Source organism: Bubalus kerabau, chromosome 19 (genome assembly GCF_029407905.1).
Source record: "Bubalus kerabau isolate K-KA32 ecotype Philippines breed swamp buffalo chromosome 19, PCC_UOA_SB_1v2, whole genome shotgun sequence".
Classification (NCBI taxonomy): Eukaryota; Metazoa; Chordata; class Mammalia; order Artiodactyla; family Bovidae; genus Bubalus; species Bubalus kerabau.
In genome coordinates, this window is record NC_073642.1 from 28,659,979 (window position 1) to 28,679,263 (window position 19,285).

Consider the following 19,285-nt stretch of genomic DNA (forward strand, 5'->3'; position numbering starts at 1 on the left):
CTCTGTTGCCAGGCAGACATGGAAGTAGGCTTAATCAGAGTTTCTTCAGTTCTGTAAGTGGAAGTCTTGATTCCTGCTTTCCAGAGAGGAAGATGGCTCGTGGACATGAGGTCTTAGACACTCAGGCTGAGCTGGCTCTGCTGGGCATGGCATTATGAGGAGAGCCTGCAGCAGGCCTCCCAGGTGGGTTCCGAGGCACCCACCACCTGCAGCTATGGTTGCCCAACGTCACGGTTACTGTTCCCAGGAGGGAGGGGGCCCAGAGAGATCCTGGGGCCCAGCCCTGCTCTGATGAAAAGTTGCTTTGCCCCCTGAAGCATTTTTGTTTTCTCATCCTGTAAAGGCCTTGGAGCAGGGCAGGGGGGAAGCTTAGTGGGTACAGGGTTCATTTGTACAAGATGAAGGGAGCTCGGGGGAAGCATGGGGTGCTGGTAGCACAATGGTGTGAATGCACTTGATGGCACTGAACTGTGTACTTGACAGTGGTCTGGATGGTAAGGTTTATGTTGTGTTTATTTAACTACAGTTTAAAAAACAAAAGAGAGAAACAACACAGCATGTAGCTAGTAAACCTTCACTCACTGAACAGGCCCAGCCATGGAGACATCGGTGCATATAGATTCTCCCCACAATTCATGCTCTGAGTTTCCGCCCCCACCTCTCTGGGACTTGGTTTCCAGCCTCTCTTGCTCATCTTCCCCAATGTCATTGTCACTGTCTCTGTCCTTCTTCCAGTCTGGCCCAGCTGCTGTCTAGGGTAATTTTACCAGGATGGAGTGTGTGTGTGTGTATGTGTATATAGGTGTGTGTGCAACTGTTCTTAGTTCATACCTTCTTTTTTAAAAAATGTATTTACTTTTTAATTGAAGGATACTTGCTTTACAGCATTTTGTTGTTTTCTGTCAAATATCAACCTGAATCAGCCATAGGTGTACATTATGTCCCCTCTCTCTTGAACCTCCCTCCCATCTTCCTCCCCATCCCACCCTTCTAGGTTGATACAGAGCCACTGTTTGAGTTCTCTGAGTTCACACCTTCTTGATATGTGTGTGGTGTCAGTGTTCAGTTATGTGATTGATTTTTTAATATTAAACCAACCTTGCATTCTGGACTAAATGCAACTGAATTGTGACATATAATTTTTACATATAAACTGATTTGACAGTTTTTTATTGTTTTTTTGTAAACTGTTTCAAAGTGACTTGCCTTTCATTTTGTATTCATATAACATCAAGTTCAGGTTTGGGTATCAAGGTCATGGTGGCCATTTAAAGTGAGTTGGGAAGTGTATCTTCTTTTATGTTCCCTGAAAGATTTTGGGTAATACTGGTGTTCTGTTGTTGTTTGATTTTGTTTTTGTGTAACTGTTTGGAAGAATTCAATTGGGAATCCACTGGGATCTGAAGTTATTTGATAAAAGGAAAGAGGATTTTAAATTTCAGATTCAATTTCTTTAGTAAATACTGGACCATTTGGATTTTTGTTTCTTCTAGTGTCAGATTTGCTAAGTTCTGTTTCAGTAACTTGTTCATTTCATAAAAATTGTCGCAATTATTACTGTTAAGTTGTTCATAATATCCATTATTATATTTTGCAAGTGGTATCCACCTTTTCATTCCTGATACTGTAATTGGTGTACTTTCCCTCTCTCTCACCTTTTATCAGTCTTGCTAAGGCTTTATATATTTAATCTCCCCACTCAAAAGTCATCATTTGGGCTTGGCTGATTTTTCTCTGTTGCACATTTGTTTTCTATTTTATTTTTAACCCGCCCTACATTCATTTTCTTCCTTTACCTTTATTTGAGGTTTAATTTGTTGATCTTTTCAAAGTGCCTGTGTGCTCAGTTGCATCCGACTTTTTGTGGCCCATGAACTAGAGCCCGCCAGGCTCCTCTGTCCATAGTTGAAGTGGGTTGCCATTTCTTTCTCCAGGGTAATCTTCCTGACCCAGGGATCGAACTCGTGTCTCTTGTATCTCCTTCATTGGCAGGAAGATTCTTTACCACTGCACCACCTGGGAAGCCCTAGTAAATGGATACCTAGATTATTTATTTTTCCAGTGTTTTTTGTTTTCTAATAAAGGAATTTAAGGTTATACATTCCCTTATAGGCCTCCTTTAACAGTAATCTATTTTTTTAAAATTTTATTTTATTTTTAAACTTTACATAATTGTATTAGTTTTGCCAAATATCAAAATGAATCTGCCACAGGTATACATGTGTTCCCCACCCTGAACCCTCCTCCGTCCTCCCTTCCCATACCATCCCTCTGGGTCGTCCCAGTGCACTAGCCCCAAGCATCCAGTATCGTGCATCGAACCTGGACTGGCAACTCGTTTCATACATGATATTTTACATGTTTCAATGCCATTAAACACAAAACATTAAAATTTACCATCTTAAAAAATTTTTAAGTGTACAGTTCAATAAGGTAAACTATATTCACATTGTTGGAAAACTTTATCTCCAGGACTTTTTCTTCCTGCAGATCTGAAACACTGTACCTGTTAAAAAATGACTCCCTCTTTTCCCTCTTACTCACAGTCACTGGCAACCACCATTCTACTTTGTGTTTCTATGAATCTGACTATTTTAGAAACCTCCTATGAGTGGAATCATGCAGTATTTGTCCTTTTGTGATTGACTTATTTCATTTAGCATGATGTCCTCAAGATTCATCCATATTGTAGCTTGGATCAGAATTTCCTTCCTTTTTAAAGGCTGAATAATATTCCATTGTGAGGATATGCCACATTTTCTTTGTCCATTCATCCATCAATGGACAGGTGTTCTTTCCACCTTTTGAATACTGTGAATCCAGCTATGAATATGAGTGTGTAACTATTTTTTGACATGTGGTATTTTCATTATTAACCAGTACAAAATGTTTTTAAGTTCTGTATTTATGTTCTTTTTAGTTAGTTGCTCATTCATGCCCGACTCTCTGTGACCCTGTGGACTGTAGCCCACCAGGCTCCTCTGTCCAGAGGATTCTGCAGGCAAGAATACTGGAGTGGGTAGCCATTCCCTATGTTCTGTCTATTATGTTCTATTCTATTTATAGGTTATTTTGAAGTAGTTCATCCCCAAATATCTGCATATTTTCTAGTTATATTTTTATTTATTTCTGGTGTAATTACACTGTAATCAGAAACATATTCTTTGTGATTTCAACATTTTGAAATTTGTTTAGACTTATTTTAGTCTTGTCTACCATGTGATTAATTTTGACAATTTTCTATGTGCACTTGTATGTATTTCCTCATTGCAGTAAGTTTTATCTGTTAATGAGGACATTTTTGGCAACTATGTGGGTGTTCTTTGGAAGGACTGAGACTAAAGTTGAAACTCCAATACTTTGGCCACCCCATGCGAAGACCTGACTCATTGGAAAAGACTCTGATGCTGGGAGGGATTCGGGGCAGGAGGAGAAGGGGACGACAGAGGTTGAGATGGCTGGATGGCATCACCCACTTGATGGACATGAGTTTGGGTGAACTCCAGGAGTTGGTGATGGACAGGGAAGCCTGGCGTTCTGCAATTCCTGGAGTCGCAAAGAGTCGGACGCGACTGAGCGACTGAACTGACCTGATGGTGTTCAAATCTAATTCTACTTTGATTTTTGTTTGCTTATTTTAAATCATTTACTGAAAGAAGTGTATTAAAAAGTATCCCATAGTGATTTTAGATTTGTCTTTTTGAGTTTGTTTTTTTCCTCACTTTATAAAGTTTGAGTGCATATAACTTAGTATGCATACACTTAAAATTTAAACTTATAATTTATTCCTAGCAGGTTGCCCTTTTTTATCAAGTTTTTTTTATTTTTTTCCTTTAATAATGCCTCTTTTCTTACTGTGAATATTAATGCAACTATACCAACTTTCTTTTTTAGGTAAATTTTTAAAATTTAGAATAGTTTTGTATTTACGGAGAAGTATAAAAGATAGTAGAGAGAGTTTTCCCTGTTGTTAACATCTTACATTCACATGGTACGTTTGTAGCAAGTAATGAAACAGTATCAATACATAATTATTAGCCACAGTTTATACTTCATTAAGTTTTTCTTAATTTTTACCTACTGTCCTTTTTCTTTTCTATTATTCTATTTAAGATACCGAATTAAATTTAATCTTCATGTCTCTTTAGGTACTTTTAAAAAAAGTTTTTATTTTGTACTGGGGTATAGCTGATTAACAATGTTGTGATGGTTTCAGGTGGACAGTGAAGAGACTTAGCTATACATGTGCATGTATCCATTCTCCCCCAAATTCCCCTCCCATCCAGGCTGCTACATAACATTGAGCAGAGTTCCCTGTGCTCTACAGTATGTCCTTGTTGATTATCTATTTTTTATTTTATTTTTTTGAACTTTTGTATTGGAGTATAGCCAATTAACAATATTGTGATAGTTTCAGGTGGACAGTGAAGAAACTCAGTCATACATGTACATGTATCCACTCTCCACCAAACTTCCCTCCCATCCAGGCTGCCATATAACACTGAGCAGAGTTCCCTGTGCTATACAGTAGGTCCTTGTTGGTTATCCATTTTAAGTATACCAGTGTGCTTTTGGATTGTGGTAGCTTCTTAGGCTTTCCTTGTTTTTGATGACTTTGACAGTTTGTAGAAGTACTCGTCAGGTATTTTAGACTATCCTTCTGTTCAGATTTGTCTGATACTCTCCTTCTGGTTAGTCAGGGCTTATAAACTTTGGGTCAGGAGACTGCATAGGGAGCAGTGCTGTTCTATTAAATCAGAGTGGAACTGACCACTGTTAATATTAACCTTGATCACCTGGGAGTTATGCCTCGTCTCCAGGAGGGGGCAGTGTCTGCACAAAATATATGGAGAAATTCTGCCCAGGGGTTTTCTGCTTTTCTCTTGTTTATTGTTTACATTGTGTGAACGCAAGGATATTTATTTTATACTTTGGATTATACAGTACTATTTTATTTATTGTTCAGATTGTTTCAACTTTCGCCCTTGTCTAATATAAAATGTCAGAGTCTTGTTTCCTTTCTCTCCAGGAATTTGGCACCTCAAGTTCTTTTTTCCTAATGAATTTTTTGGGGGGTATAGTTGCTTGACAACATTGTATTAGTTTCTGCTGTACAGCAAAGTGAATCAGCTGTATGGATACATATATCCCCTCTTTTTTGGATTCCCTGCCCATTTAGGTCACCACAGAGCATGGAATAGGACTTCTCTGGTGGCTCAGATGGCAAAACGTTTCCCTGCAGTGTAGAAGACCCGAGTTTGATCCCTGAGTTGGGAAGATTCCCTGGAGAGGGGAATGGCTACCCACTGAGGTATTCTTGCCTGGAGAATCCCTATGAACAGAAAAGCCTAGCAGGCTACAGCCCATGGGGTTTTAAAGAGTTGGACATGACTGAGCGACTTTCACTTTCTCTTCTGCTTGGCCTTGTTGCCTGGCAACCACCATTTTCTGCTAGTTTTCAACCATTTATGGGTGCACAGCTGCCTTGGAGAGAAAAGCCACACAGGATGCTGAGATAATTTCAGTGTTTTTTCATGCTTGTTGGGATCTCAGCCCCTCAAGTCCTAGCTGCTTTGGCAGTTCTCTGATGCTTCCATAGAAATTGAAAAAACAACAACAACAACAACAACAACAACACATCAAAAGTTACTAGTTGTTACTGGTGGGGGGATTAGACTGGTACAAGCTGGTACACCATCATCAGAAGTAGACTTTCTCAGGCACAGCATTTTTTATTCTCCCCACTGTGTCATGGGTGATGGTATCTTAAAACATGCTTTGTAGCCATACATCAGATATCCCAAGTAATGCACATTTTATTTATCTATTTATATTGTTTTAAGAGGTTTATGTATTTGATGTGGACCACTTTTAAAGTCTTTATTGAATTTGTTACAATATTGCTTCTATTTTTATGTTTTGGGGTTTTTTTTTTTTGGCCATGAGACATGTGGGATCTTAGCTCCCCTACCAGGGATTGAACCTGTACCCTCTGCATTGGAAGATGAACTCTTAACCACTGGACTGCCAGGGAAGTCCCTGTAATGCATATTTTTATGTCATAAATCATTCTTTGCTTTTCCTTCATTTTTATCCTTTGTCACAAGGGCTATAAAAGGAATGTCTTCCACCTCCTCTTCAAGGCAAGGGAAAAAGAAGAAAATAGCCTTCATTATAAGCTTGTGATGAAAGGAACAGATGGGAGAACTGTGTGAAATGGGCTTTTCAGTCTTGGGGATAGAGGGCCAGTGCAATTATTGGTGCAAGATTTTGGGTTTTCCTTAAAGAATTGAAGCCTCTCTGCCTCGTTAAGAGTGGGCTTGCAGAAGAGCACTGCTTCAGGGCTGAGCTTTGTGATTCATGTGAGCAAGTCTGGCTGTGAAAGCACAGCTTTAACTGGATCGAGCAGGATACGTAAGATCTTCCATGCGTGATACAGCTAAACCTCATCTCTGCCACCCCTACACTTGATGTCTTCCAGGTTTCTGTCATCTGCAGTTCTGAAGAGCTGCAGTCTTTGTTATCATCATCCCTGGTTGAACCAGATCATTGGAAAATCCCCACAGATGGATGCTTATCCACAAATTGATGACTTCTTAGTCTGATCACTCAGCTGGCCACTAATCCACCTCATTTTGCCATATCCAACTCATCAGCATACTTCAGTTTGAGCCACAGGAAAGTTAGGAAAGACTTGTCATGTGTCCTGTTGAAATTCAGGTGTATTCTCTCTCTTTAGGGTCTCCCTTGCCCACCATCGTACATGCCTCCTCAGAGAGGAAACATGGTGAGTTTCACAAACTCATTGTCAGCTCATAATGGCCATGTTAAGAAAATTTTTATTGGAGTATAGTTGCTTTACAATGTTGTGTTAGGACAACTTCATTTTCAGAGACCAACCGTCTATCTCTTTAGACTCTTCATCCCAAAGGGAGCCCTGTGCTACCCAAGACAAAATTTGCCTTCCTGTTGGTAATACCTACAATTCTGTTCTGTACTCCGTGCTCCATCTCCAGATCTGGAGCCCCGAGGTCAGGGACCCTAGGTTGGCAGCCCGCTCTACCCTGCAGTGGGCACTGCAGAGAGGAGAGACGGCACCCGCAGAGAGATGCCTGACCATAACACAGGCAGTGGGCACTCTGCAGCTGCTGTGACGAGGTGGGACCATGAGGAGGTCTGACCTGCCAGTTTCTGGAGGGAGCATTTTCCATCTTTATCTAAGCCATCCTGCTCAGATCTGACCTTGAAATCCACTTTTCTCTTCCCTGTTCAGGAAGGGGACTGAACTGAGGGGGGCCATCGGGGGCCTCAAGGCAGCTGCAATGAATTGTGTTTAGTCTCTCAGATCTGAAACCTGCAAACCTGTTTTTCCAAGAAGTCCTGGAACTTTTATTCTTGATTCCAAAGATATGATGGCTGGAGGGTGGCCAGATGGCTGGCTTCCTGTCCAATGTGGTGGTCCACATTTGATCTCAGGCCAACAGCATCGGCCCAATTCTGACACCTGTTAGAATCACAGATGTAGAGAATGGACGAGTAGACACAATGAGGGAAGGGGAGGGTGGGATGAATTGAGAGACTGGGATCGACATATATATACTACCATGTGTAAAATGGATAGCTAGTGGGAAGCTGCTGTATAGCACAGGGAGCTCAGCTGGATGCTCTGTGATGACATAGAGTGGTGAGATGGGGGGTGGGGAGAGGTCCAAGAGGGAGGAGATATATGTATACATATAGCGATTCCCTGGTGGCTCAGACAGTTAAGAATCCACCTGCATTGCAGAAGACCTGGGTTGGGAAGATCCCTGTATTCTTGCCTGGGAAATCCCATGGACAGAGGAGCCTTGGGGGCTACAGTCCGTGGGGTCACAAGGTGTTGGACACAATTGAGCAACTAACACTTCATAGCTGATTCACATTGTACAACAGAAATGAATGCAACATTATAAAGCAACTATACTTCAATTAAAAAAATAAAATCAGACAATTGCTCAGAAAAATGAGAAAAAATAAACAACTGGTCAAAAAAAAGAGAGAAGAAAAGCACACCCTCAGCCCCTCCCAGATGCCCAGAGTTCTGAGCTCTAGGCTCTGAAGTGTGGGGGACTGACTGGTGAAGGACCTGCTGGATGCAAAGCCAGTCAGAGATGCCACAAGGGGACAAAAGGGCCAGGGCCTTGGGACTGACTATGGACAACTGAGCCCTAAGTGGGTCCCTGCCCTGGACCCAAGACAGCTCTGGGATCTCTGTCCTCAGCTGGAGGCCAAGACCAGAGACTGCTGGCGACAGCACCAAAATTGGAGCCGGCCACACCCTCTGGGACAGGTGAGGACCCAGGAGGCTAGAGAAGTGCCTGGGGATCCTTGCCAGAGGCTGCCTGGTCCCTCATCCCTGCACAGGGGGACCCCGCTCCCTACTTCTCCGTCAGCTGCCAGCCACACGTCAGCGACTGCCAGCTGACAGCCTTGGCATCCTTTTGAATTTTTGTCTTGAGAAGTCAAAGGCAGGGCCCTCATTTGTTAAGTACCTGCAGTGTATCCCCTCCTCAGACTTTTCTAGGGTCAGAGGTTTCTAGGAGATGGGGAGGTGGGGGCAAAGGGGAGGGTGTGTGTGTGTGTGCCCACGTGTTTTAATGTGTGTGTGCACACAGCCAGGTCTCCTGCCAGAAGAATCATCGTGCACGCTGTTAGCAACAGTAGGGAGGACACAGCTGAGCCCAGGGGTGGTGGGGAGCTGCCTGTCAGCAGGGGCTGGCCCTTCCCCAGCCAAGGACGAGGGAGCCTGTGTGTGGGGAATTCAGGGGTACAGAAACCCAGGTGTGTCCAGAGGGGAGCTGCCACAGGTGACTCCTGCATCTTCTTTTTTATAATCCCTCCTCCGCCCCCACCACCGCACTAAATACCCCAGAGTTCCCTGCTTCCCCCAGAGGAAACGTTTCTAGGTAAGTTACATGTAAGTAGAGTTAAATCATTTTAAATAAGCCAGGAGAGGCTGGCTATTCAAAGAAATCCCCAGAGAGATCTTTTATTCAGAAGATAATCATTTGACAGAGTGACGGAGCATCCTGCCCTTTGTCTCAGGAGTTTCATCTCAGCTTTTGGAATTTCCTTTTACACCCTTCCAGCTGCCATCACTGGAGGATGTGCCCACCCCCCCACCCCCACCCCCGACAACCTGCAGAAAGTCACAGAATGTTCTGGGTTGGGGCAGGGCTGGCAGACAGCCAGGGGAGAATTGCGAGAAGGATGGTGTAAATGAATGATTGATGGTGTGAATGATCACCTGGGTGGTGCCTCCATTGGGTTTGTTGAGACTCTGGGGCGGGGGGCTTGCAAGGTCTTTAAGTGTTCGTGTGTCCCACGACACAGGTAAATGCCACTTTAGTGAAAGTGAAAGTTGCTTAATCGTATCTCACTCTTTTCGACCCTGTGGACTATAGCATGCCAGGCTCTCTGTCCACAGGATTTCCCAGGCAAGAATGCTGGAGTGGGCTGCCATGCCCTCCTCCAGGGGATCTTTCCGACTCAGGGATTTGAACCCATGTCTCCTGCATTGGCAGGTGGGTTATTTACCACTAGCGCCACCTGGGAAGCCCCAGAAATATCACTCAAAAATGAATAAAGGAGGGAAGTGAATAACACTGTCTCATCACTCAAATCAAACCTCTGCTGGGATTTAAATGGATTTCTTCACAGTTTATTCTGTTTATTGGGTGGTGAATAAATTACAGCAGCATATTTTATGCAATAAACTCTTTGTAAATATTTTAATTGCTGCATAATTGTCTTACAAATGTGCTGTGCTTAGTCACTCAGTCCTGTCCGACTCTTTGCGACTCCATGGACTGTAACCTGCCAGGCTCCTCTGTCTGTGGGATTCTCCAGGCAAGAATACTAGAGTGGGTTGCCATTTTCTTCTCCAAAAAATGATGTAAATGAATTTATTTACCTAACAGAAACAGACTCACAGACATGGAAAATTCACTATGGTTACCAAAGGGGAAAGGATTGGGAGAGGAATAAATTGGGAGTTTGGAATTAACACATTCACACTACTATATATAATCTAGATAATCAACAAAGACCTGTATAGCACAGGGAACTATATTCAATACCTTGTGATAACCTATGATGGAAAAGGATCTGAAAAAATATATATATATGTTTATACATGTATGACTGATTCACTTTTCTGGTCACGAGAAACTAACACAACATCGTAAATCAACTATACTCCAATTATATAGGACAGAGAAGTCATGAGTGAGTGGCGAGTTGGGAGGAAGCAGCAGGTGTCTTGGGGGGCCACCAGGGTCCCCTTTTCCTCCTCCAGCCCTGGTGCCCTCCTGTCTCCTTGGCAGGGCATGCAATGGTCCTGACACCGGAGTCAGCTGAGGTGGGGTGTCCTGTCATCTGAACGGACACAAGTTACATCTCCTGGGCGTGCTTCTTGGGCCAGGTTCTGACTCTCCTGTCATCCTTCCTCCTTGCAGTGGCTGCTGCCTGGTGACGATGGCCGTATGAGCCCCACCATGGCCCACCGGAAGCGTCAGAGTGTGGCGAGCAGCCTGCTGGACCACAGGGCAAGGCCGGGCCCGGAACCCGAAAGTGAGGACGCGGAACTGGCCCTGGAGGAGTACGTGCCCACCGACCTGGAGCTGGCGGCCCTGCGGCCCGAGAGCCCAGTGCCTGCTGAGCAGGGTGGCCCTGACCAGAGCCCTGATGGGGACTCCAGCTCCGACTATGTGAACAACACCTCGGAGGAGGAGGACTACGATGAGGGGCTGCCCGAAGAGGAGGAGGGCATCACCTACTACATCCGCTACTGCCCCGAGGACGACAGCTACCTGCAGGGCACAGACTGTGACGGGCAGGGCTACCTGGCTCATGACACGCGACACCTGGAGACAGATGAGTGCCAGGAGGCGGTGGAGGAGTGGACGGAGCCCACGGGCCCACATGCACATGGCCACAGTGACCCGGGCAGCCCTGGCTACCGGGACGGCCACCTCTCTGTCCCCGAGGATGAGGCCTCAGTCCTGGACTCCCGGGACCAGGAAGAGGACGTCCACTACTGTCCCAGCGAGGAGGCCTACCAGGACTACTACCCTGCTGAGGCCAATGGGAATGCAGGCAGCACGTCGCCCTACCGCCCAAGGCGCAGGGACGGGGACCCAGAGGACCAGGAGGAGGACATCGACCAGATCGTGGCCGAGATCAAGATGAGCCTGAGCATGAGCAGCATCACAAGTGGCGGCGAGGCCAGCCCCGAGCACGCACCACGGGGGCCCGAGACGGGGCCTGGGGACTCCCCTGAGGCCTGCCCGCCGGCTGAGGCCAGCCGTGGCCCCAACAGACACGAGGGCAGGCCCAAGTCGCTGAACCTCCCTCCTGAAGCCAAGCACCCCGCCGACCCTCAGAGGAGCTTCAAGACCAAGACCAGGACCCCGGAGGAGAGGCCCAAGTGGCCCCAAGAAGAGGTAAGATTCTGGCTGGCCCTGGGGAAGCGGAGGGAGGGGCTGAGAGCAAAGGTGTCCATGCAGCCCACGGGTCAGAATGCGAGCCAGCGCTCCACGTGTTCAGTTATGCGTGGACTTTCCAGCCACTCCTGTTCACCCATCAGATGCTGTAGTAATTGCTGAGGAAATCTTGTTGAGGCTGATTGGCAACCAGGGCTCCCAGCAGACACCCAGACCCCCCGCAGAGCTTGGGTCCTTCCCCTGCTTGCTCTGATCTGCTTGTGTGGGAGTGGTCCCTGAGACTGTTGCCCCTCTCTGGGTGGTTTTGGTCAGTCACAGGGATCTAGTACTGTCGGCAAGTGCAGACAGCTGTGGCCAGTGGTTGGGACAGCCTAGTGGCAAGGGGCAGCAACCTGAGTGCATTTCACAGGGGTAGTTGAATCTGGTGACACTTCTCTGAAAGCCTGGGGGCCTTGGTGTAATTGGAAATTCACTGTAAATAACCATTTTGCAAATAATTATTTGAAGGTTTGACAGAGATGTGGAGAAGAAATGCATGCTAATGAGGCCAGTGGATTTAAGCGTAACTATATTTTCTTTTAATTATAGCAAAGTAAAGTGTATATTGTAATAAACACTTTTGAAAAGCTGCCTTCAAAAAAACCTTGTGTATATAAAAAGAAGATGTGATTATTAGATGCCTGTAAAGGAACTTATATTTGGCTAATTCTGTGGACAAATGAAAATGAATTGCTTTCATATATTTTTATTGGGATATAGTGCTGATGCTGGGGAGGATTGAGGGCAGGAGGAGAAGGGGACAACAGAAGATGAGATGGTTGGATGGCATCACGGACTCAATGGACATGGGTTTGGGTGGACTCCGGGAGTTGGTGATGGACAGGGAGGCCTGGTGTGCTGTGGTTCATGGGGTCGCAAAGAGTAGGACACAACTGAGCAACTGAACTGAACTGAACTGATAGTTGCTTTACATTGTTGTGTTAGTTTCAGCTGTACAGCAAAGTGAATCAGCTTATATCAGGGGATATATACATATATCCCCTCCCTCTTGAGCCTCAGCAAAGTGAATCAGCTTATATCAGGGGATATATACATATATCCCCTCCCTCTTGAGCCTCCTCCTACACCCATCCCACCCCTCTAGGTCATCACAGAGCACTGAACTGAGCTCCCTGTGCTATACAGCAGCTTCCCACTAGCTATCCATTTTACATATGATAGTGTATATGTGTCAATTCCAGTCTCCCAATTCATCCCACAGTCTCCTTTACCCCATGTCCACAAGTCTGTTCTCTATGTCTGCATCTCTATTCCTGCCGTGCAAATAGGTTCATCTGTACCATTTTTCTCGATTCCACATATATGTGTTAATATATAGTATTTGTTTTTCTCTTTCTGACTTACTTCACTCTGTATGCCTCTCTCTCGGTTCATCCACATCTCTATCTACAAATGATCAAATTTCATTCCTTTTTCAGTTCAGTTCAGTCGCTCAGTCATGTCCGACTCTTTGCGACCCCATGAACCGCAACACACCAGGCCTCCCTGTCCATCACCAACTCCCGGAGTCCACCCAAACCCATGTCCATTGAGTCGGTGATGTCATCAAACCATCTAATCCTCTGTTGTCTCCTTCTCCTCCTGCCCTCAATCTTTCCCAGCATCAGGGTCTTTTCTAATGAGTCAGCTCTTCGCAGCAGGTAGCCAAAAGATTGGAGTTTCAGCTTCAACATCAGTCCTTCCAATGAACACCCAGGACTGATCTCCTTTAGGATGGACTGGTTGGATCTCCTTGCAGTCCAAGGGACTCTCAAGAGTCTTCTTGAACACCACAGTTCAAAAGCATCAATTCTTCAGCACTCAGCTTTCTTTATAGTCCAACTCTCACATCCATACATGACCACTGGAAAAACCATAGCCTTGACTAGATGGACCTTTGCAGCCAAAGATAGAGAAGGTCTATACAGTCAACAAAAATAAGACCAGGAGATGACTGTGGCTCAGATCCTTATTATGGCTAATAAGGAGTTCCTTATTATGACTGTTTATGGCTGAGTAATATTCCATTTTTTCACTTTTTATTCCAATTTTTCCTTTTTATGGCTGAGTAATACTCCATTGCATATATATGCTTTCATATTTTTAATGCCTTCATTAATATTTTTTCCCCAGAAGAGTTCATGCATTTGAGAAATATATAAAGTGAGAGCTTGTGTTTGGGCGAAATGTCCTGTTGACTCACAGTTAAGTTTCTAGAACTTCCCTTTGATGCCTTTTGATTTTTTTTAAAAGATTGATAAGCATAAGCTGACTTCATTTTTGGAGTGTTCCTGTCACTCAAGGCAGTTGTGTATGCACTGGGGGCTTTGGGCTGTAAAGAAACTCTTGTTGCATTAGTGGATATGGGGGAGGCCCCCCCCATGAGGGGGGCAGCTCTGAATTTCTGAACTGGCATTCCTTCAGAGCCTACTCTCCCACTGAGGCCACTCCTGATCTCCTGGGCTGGCTGCATCTGCAAAGCCTCCCACGTGGTGCAAGGAAATTGCCCTTGCCATGTGCTAGGCTCTGGGGTGCAGAGATGAAAGTGACTTGAGCTTGCATGGAGAACCTCATTCTAGAGGGAGAGACTCTCTGTCCATCTGGGTGTGACTGGGAGCCTAGAGGAGCCCCTGCCCGGCCCACGAGTCCCAGGCAGGCTTTCTGGGGACAGGCGATAAGTGATAAGGCAATGGGTGATAAGCAGGGTGGCCCTGGGACTTAGAGGGGGGGCTTTGGGAAATTAGCTGACCAGGAAGGGCTGAACCTGGAGGTCATGGGTATCCTCAGCATGCAGCAGGGTTGGGGATTGTGACGAGGCCAGGAGGACAAGTGGAAGTGAAGGACCTGGCTTGAGGATGGTGATGTGAGAGGGACAGAGCCCATCAGGGGGCTGGGAACCTCAAGGGGGCTAAGGGGCAGGACGTCAGGAAGGCCCAGAGCATCTCAGGTGGATGGCCAAGGCAGAGGCTCCTGTGTAAGGGACAGAGGGGATGGGTTTGGCAGCATCTATAAAAACAGGTGCCAAGGAAGAGGGTGCCTGCCATGTGTGGAGCTGGAATTGCACTGCTTTGATTCGAATGGCATGGATGTGCCATGGAATGTGTCCAGGGCAGATTTAAGCAACAGAGAACTGGGTGGAGGACTGGGGCAGGGTGCTGACCCCCCAGCATCTTCCATCCCTGAACACCATCAGCATCCCCTACAAGTTCCAGGAACTCGAGACACATCCCAGAGGATCCGTTATTCTCATGACATTCCCCAGGAAGTGCAGGGCTCCATAGGAGAATATATAGCAACAGCTTCTGTTCATGGAGAAAGACCACATTGCCGAGCATGAGATTTGGAGATGGAACAGCGTGGCAGAGGCAGTCATGGGGTTTGCACCCCAAAGCACTCAGATCACGGTCAGTGCTAATCGGTGACTAAAAAAGACACGGCCCTGTGGTGATAGGAAGCTAACCAAGAATACCTCCCAGCTTTGCACTAGTGCATGCCATGGACAACTCAGGAGAACTCAGCACAGCTCAGAAAGGCTGAGAAAGGGTGTGACACAGGAGGGTGCCCCAGGACCGAGAGTGGACTCCAGACCCTGCCAGGACCATGATCAGCCTTCACAGGAGAAAAGCTGGTCTCTCCACCTGAGCCCAAGCCCAGGCCCAGACTGCTGGAGTGAACGGATGCCTGGATCTGAACTTGTTGGGTCCCTCTGGTTGGTTCCAGCAGCAAACAGATGGTCCTCTTCAGGCATGGTGACTGAGCTGGCCATGCGCTGTCCTTGGTACTGACACAAATGTTGGGTCTGCCCCTCTGCTGGCCACTTGCCCTGTGCTGGGTGCAGCCAGGCTGGATAGGTCAGAGGGCCTGAGCTAGAGTTTAGATGAGGGTCTGTGGCTCAGGACAGTGCTGGGGGAGCACCACATCAGCTTGGAGGGAGGTTGCTGTTGGGGGCGTTGCCTGTTTACCCTCCTTGGTCAGTCCTCTTCATCAGCCCAAACACTTGCAGATGGCCTCAGATTCTGCCTCCGTTGCCCATTTTGACTGTTGGTGCAGCTCTGCCCCACCCCGACCCCTCCCTCTTAGTCTTTGGGTCTCAAGCTTCCCTTCAAAGCAGCCCCGGGTGCCAGCTAGGAGATCCATGTCCCTGACCTTGACTCCTGGAGCCTCTGGATCTCTGACTTTGGACGGTTATGCTCTGCTGAAGACTCACCCATCCCAGGGTCTTCCTCAGATGGGCTCAGACCCAGACTACTCCTACCTGAGCCAGGTCTCTGGGTGCTTCTGGGGAGCTCTGGCCACTGAGGCTGCTTCTTCTTTCTCTGTGTGTCAGCTCAGTCATGTCCAACTGTGTGACCCCATGGACTGTAACCACCCCTGCCCCCAGGCTCCTCTGTCTGTGGAATTCTCCAGGCAAGAATACTGGAGTGGGTTGCCATTTCCTCCTCCAGGGGATCTTTCCGACCCAGATCTTCTCGAACCTGGATCTCCCACATTGCAGGCAGATTTTTTACCATCTGAGCCACAAGGCAAGCCATTGAAAATAGATGCTCTTCGTTGCTGTGATCTGTTTATTCCCTTCTGCATTCATTCATTCGTTTGTTCATTCATGGGGACCCATGAATATAAAACATAGCATGCTGGTCACTTTTAGAAATGTGAATGTTAATTTCAAGAAATGAGGGGATAATGTAGTCATTCACTGGTCCTCAAAACCTACTCCAGACACAAGAGTGGTGGTGGGTTAGAGTTTTTCTTGTTACATTGAATTTGCAAATTTGCAATGGGAGATGTCATGAAGTAGACTTGCTGCCTGAGGTTTTTTTTGCCCGATATCTTATTTAATCTACAACCCCCTTTCTAAATGCCAGGAAAAAAATGAAACAGGGAATTAAGCCAAAGGATTCTAAGTCACCTAAAATATGGGCTGCTTGGCACAAATTCAGAGATTTCAGCTTGGTCATTATTTTCAGTATTTGTGGGAAGATTGATTTCTCTTCTGAGCCACAGTTAGTTACCTAAGAAAGACTTTTACATACAATACAATGGAATATTATTCATCCCTAAAAAGAAAGGAGATGCTACAACAGGGATGAACCTTGAGGCCACTGTGCTGAGTGAAAATAGCCTCACAAAAAGTCAAATCCTATATGATTCCACACAAGTGAGGTACCTAGACTAATTAAACCCACAGAGATGGAGGCAGACTGGGAGTTGGTGGGATTTGGGGGGGATGGGGTTAGTGTTTAATGGAGACAGAGCTTCCATTGGGGATGATGAAAAGTTCTGGGGCCGAATGGTGGTGATGATTGTACATCGGTGTGCATGCACCTAATGCCACTTAATTGTCCACCTAAAATTGGTTAAAATGATACATTTTATTTTAGGTATATCTAACAAGAAAAGACTCTTGTCCCATTCACCAGGCTGAGCCAACTAAAATCATCTGAAACCAAGTTGAGCCAATCTGAGCCCCTGTAACCCATATCATGCAAACAAAACATTCTTTGTCTATCCGAAGGACTGGTGGACCCACAGGAGAGATAGCTGACCACACTCATGTGGGCCTGTGGACACTGGGTGGATCTGCACATCTCTGGAAGTTTTCAGGATATTCAGGATTAAGATGAGCCATGAGTAGACAACCACATCCTGAGTGAGGAGGGGGCACCTTCCCTCTCTCCTTCTGGGGTCTTGTCCAGTAACAGACGTGATCCCACCTTGGCAGGGGTGGAAGGGCAGAGGAGGGTTGGACCGCAGATTATTATTCCTGCTGGGCTTTCACATAGATCATGCAGACCACTGGGTTACATGAAATGATTGAGGTCGTACCTTGTTAGTATCATTAAAAGAAAAATATGTTATCAAATTTACTATGAAAACACTCTCTCCTCATCCTCAACTTTAAGAAAACCAGATGTTCTGTACAGCACATTCATAACAGTAGATTTAATAGAAGTTCACTAGATCATTGGGATCTCCTGGTTAAACTTGCTTTTCAAATTAGGAGTTATATGATTTAGTATTGGTAGCTGTAGGCAGTTCCATTGAGTTGTTTATTATTTAGGACTAGTAGTATTATTTGGAGAAGAAAATGGCAACTCACTCCAGTATTTCTTGTCTGGAAAATTCCATGGACAGAGGAGCCTGGTGGGCTAAAACCATGGGGTTGTAAAGAGTTGGACACGACTGAACACACACATGCCAATAGTATTATTTAGGACTTATTTATTAATTTATTTTTGGCTGTGCTGGGTCTTCACTGCTGCTCAGGCTTTTCTGTAGTTGTGGTGAGTGGGGGGCTACTCTCTAGTTATCATGGGCTTCTCACTGTGGTGGCTTCTCTTGTTGCAGAGCATGGGCTCTAGAGCACAGGCTCAGTAATTGTGGTGCACCGGCTTAGCTGCTCCATGGCCTGCTCCATGGCATGTGGGATCTTCCGGACCAGGGATCAAACTCACATCTCCTACATTGGCAGGCCACCAGGGAAGTCCAGGACTAAAAGTATTGACTGGAACAGAGAATTCCTTCTCATGTCCAGAGAACAGAGAGCTGGTTTGGGCAGTTCTAGGCTGGGAATGGCAGTCTCTATGGACAAGCTAAATATGGGAAGTGTCTTGGAGCTGGAATTTGAACATTGACTTAGCATCCTCATCTGGTTTCCTTCTGACCTGGGTGCCTTGGTTTCATGCACTTATCTGATGCCACATTCACTTTCCCAGAATGTGTGACGGGCTCTATGCTGAAAGGGGAGTGGTTGGGGGAACAGGGAGGGTCTCCGGGCTCACAAGAGCTACTGGCCTGAACTTGCTGCAATACCAAAAGGTTGCTCTTCACCCTGGAGGGTCATTAAACTGCTGTCATTAGGCTGTGATTGAACTGTTCACACAGAGCTCCTTACCTTATAGTTACTGGCAGGGATGGGTGTGTTTGTAGCAAACTTATGAAACCAGTGGGAGAAGCAGCCTGCTGGCCCCCAGGGGTCATGGGGCTTTTCACCTTTGAGAATTGAGCTAAATCACATGTGATGCTCCCTGGTCCTATAACTGCCCGGAGTGTTAGGGTGCCTCCTTCCCCAGGATGGAATCTGGAATCCAACTGTGACATCCAGGGTGGGGGGCAGGTGTTTTGGAAGGAGAAGTATCTGTGGTCCTGTCACTGTATTTGGGCTGCCCGCCTCCTCCCCCTGGCCCTTGTGTCCCTAGTGAGGGCTAGTCCTGCACCAGCTGGCCCTGACGGCCATGCAGGAATCTAGTGCTTAGTTGAAAGGGGTGTCAAAGGTGGAGTCAGTGTGTTTTTGATCATTTGAGGTCTCTTTACTCCTTTCCCTGTTACTTTAAAAGTGTAGCTATAGACACATAACATGAAATTTACTGATTTGACCATTTTAGAGGGTACAATTCAGTGACATCGACTGCAATGTTGTACAACCACCACCACTCAGTTCTAGAACATTTTCCTCAACCCTAGAGGAGACCATGCTTATTATTTTTTAAATATTCATTTGTATTTATTGACTGTACTGAGTCTTAGTTGGGGCATTTGGGATCTAGTTCCCTGACCAGGGATTGAACCCAGGCCCTCTGCATTGGGAGTGAGGAGTCTTAGCCACTGGACCAAGCAGTCAGTCCTCAATTTCCTCTCCCTGTAGACCCTGGTGATGACAAATCTGCTCTCCTTCTGTGTTAGCAGACCCCTGAGATATTGTGGTTTGATGCCAGACCACTGCAGTTAAGTGAATATCTCAATAAAGTGAGTCACACACATTT

The 19,285-nt window shown here is 46.0% G+C and overlaps 1 protein-coding gene across 1 annotated transcript in view; it reads left to right on the forward strand.

The window, feature by feature from the left end:
• The first annotated feature begins 10,512 nt into the window (after positions 1–10,512).
• Positions 10,513–19,285, forward strand: part of APBA2 (amyloid beta precursor protein binding family A member 2) — a 46,519-nt gene continuing 37,746 nt past the window's right edge. Inside the window, exon 1 of the mRNA XM_055555786.1 lies at positions 10,513–11,483. Within this exon, the coding sequence (XP_055411761.1) occupies positions 10,524–11,483 (960 nt within the window). The 5' untranslated portion in view covers positions 10,513–10,523. The remainder of the gene's footprint in view (positions 11,484–19,285) is intronic.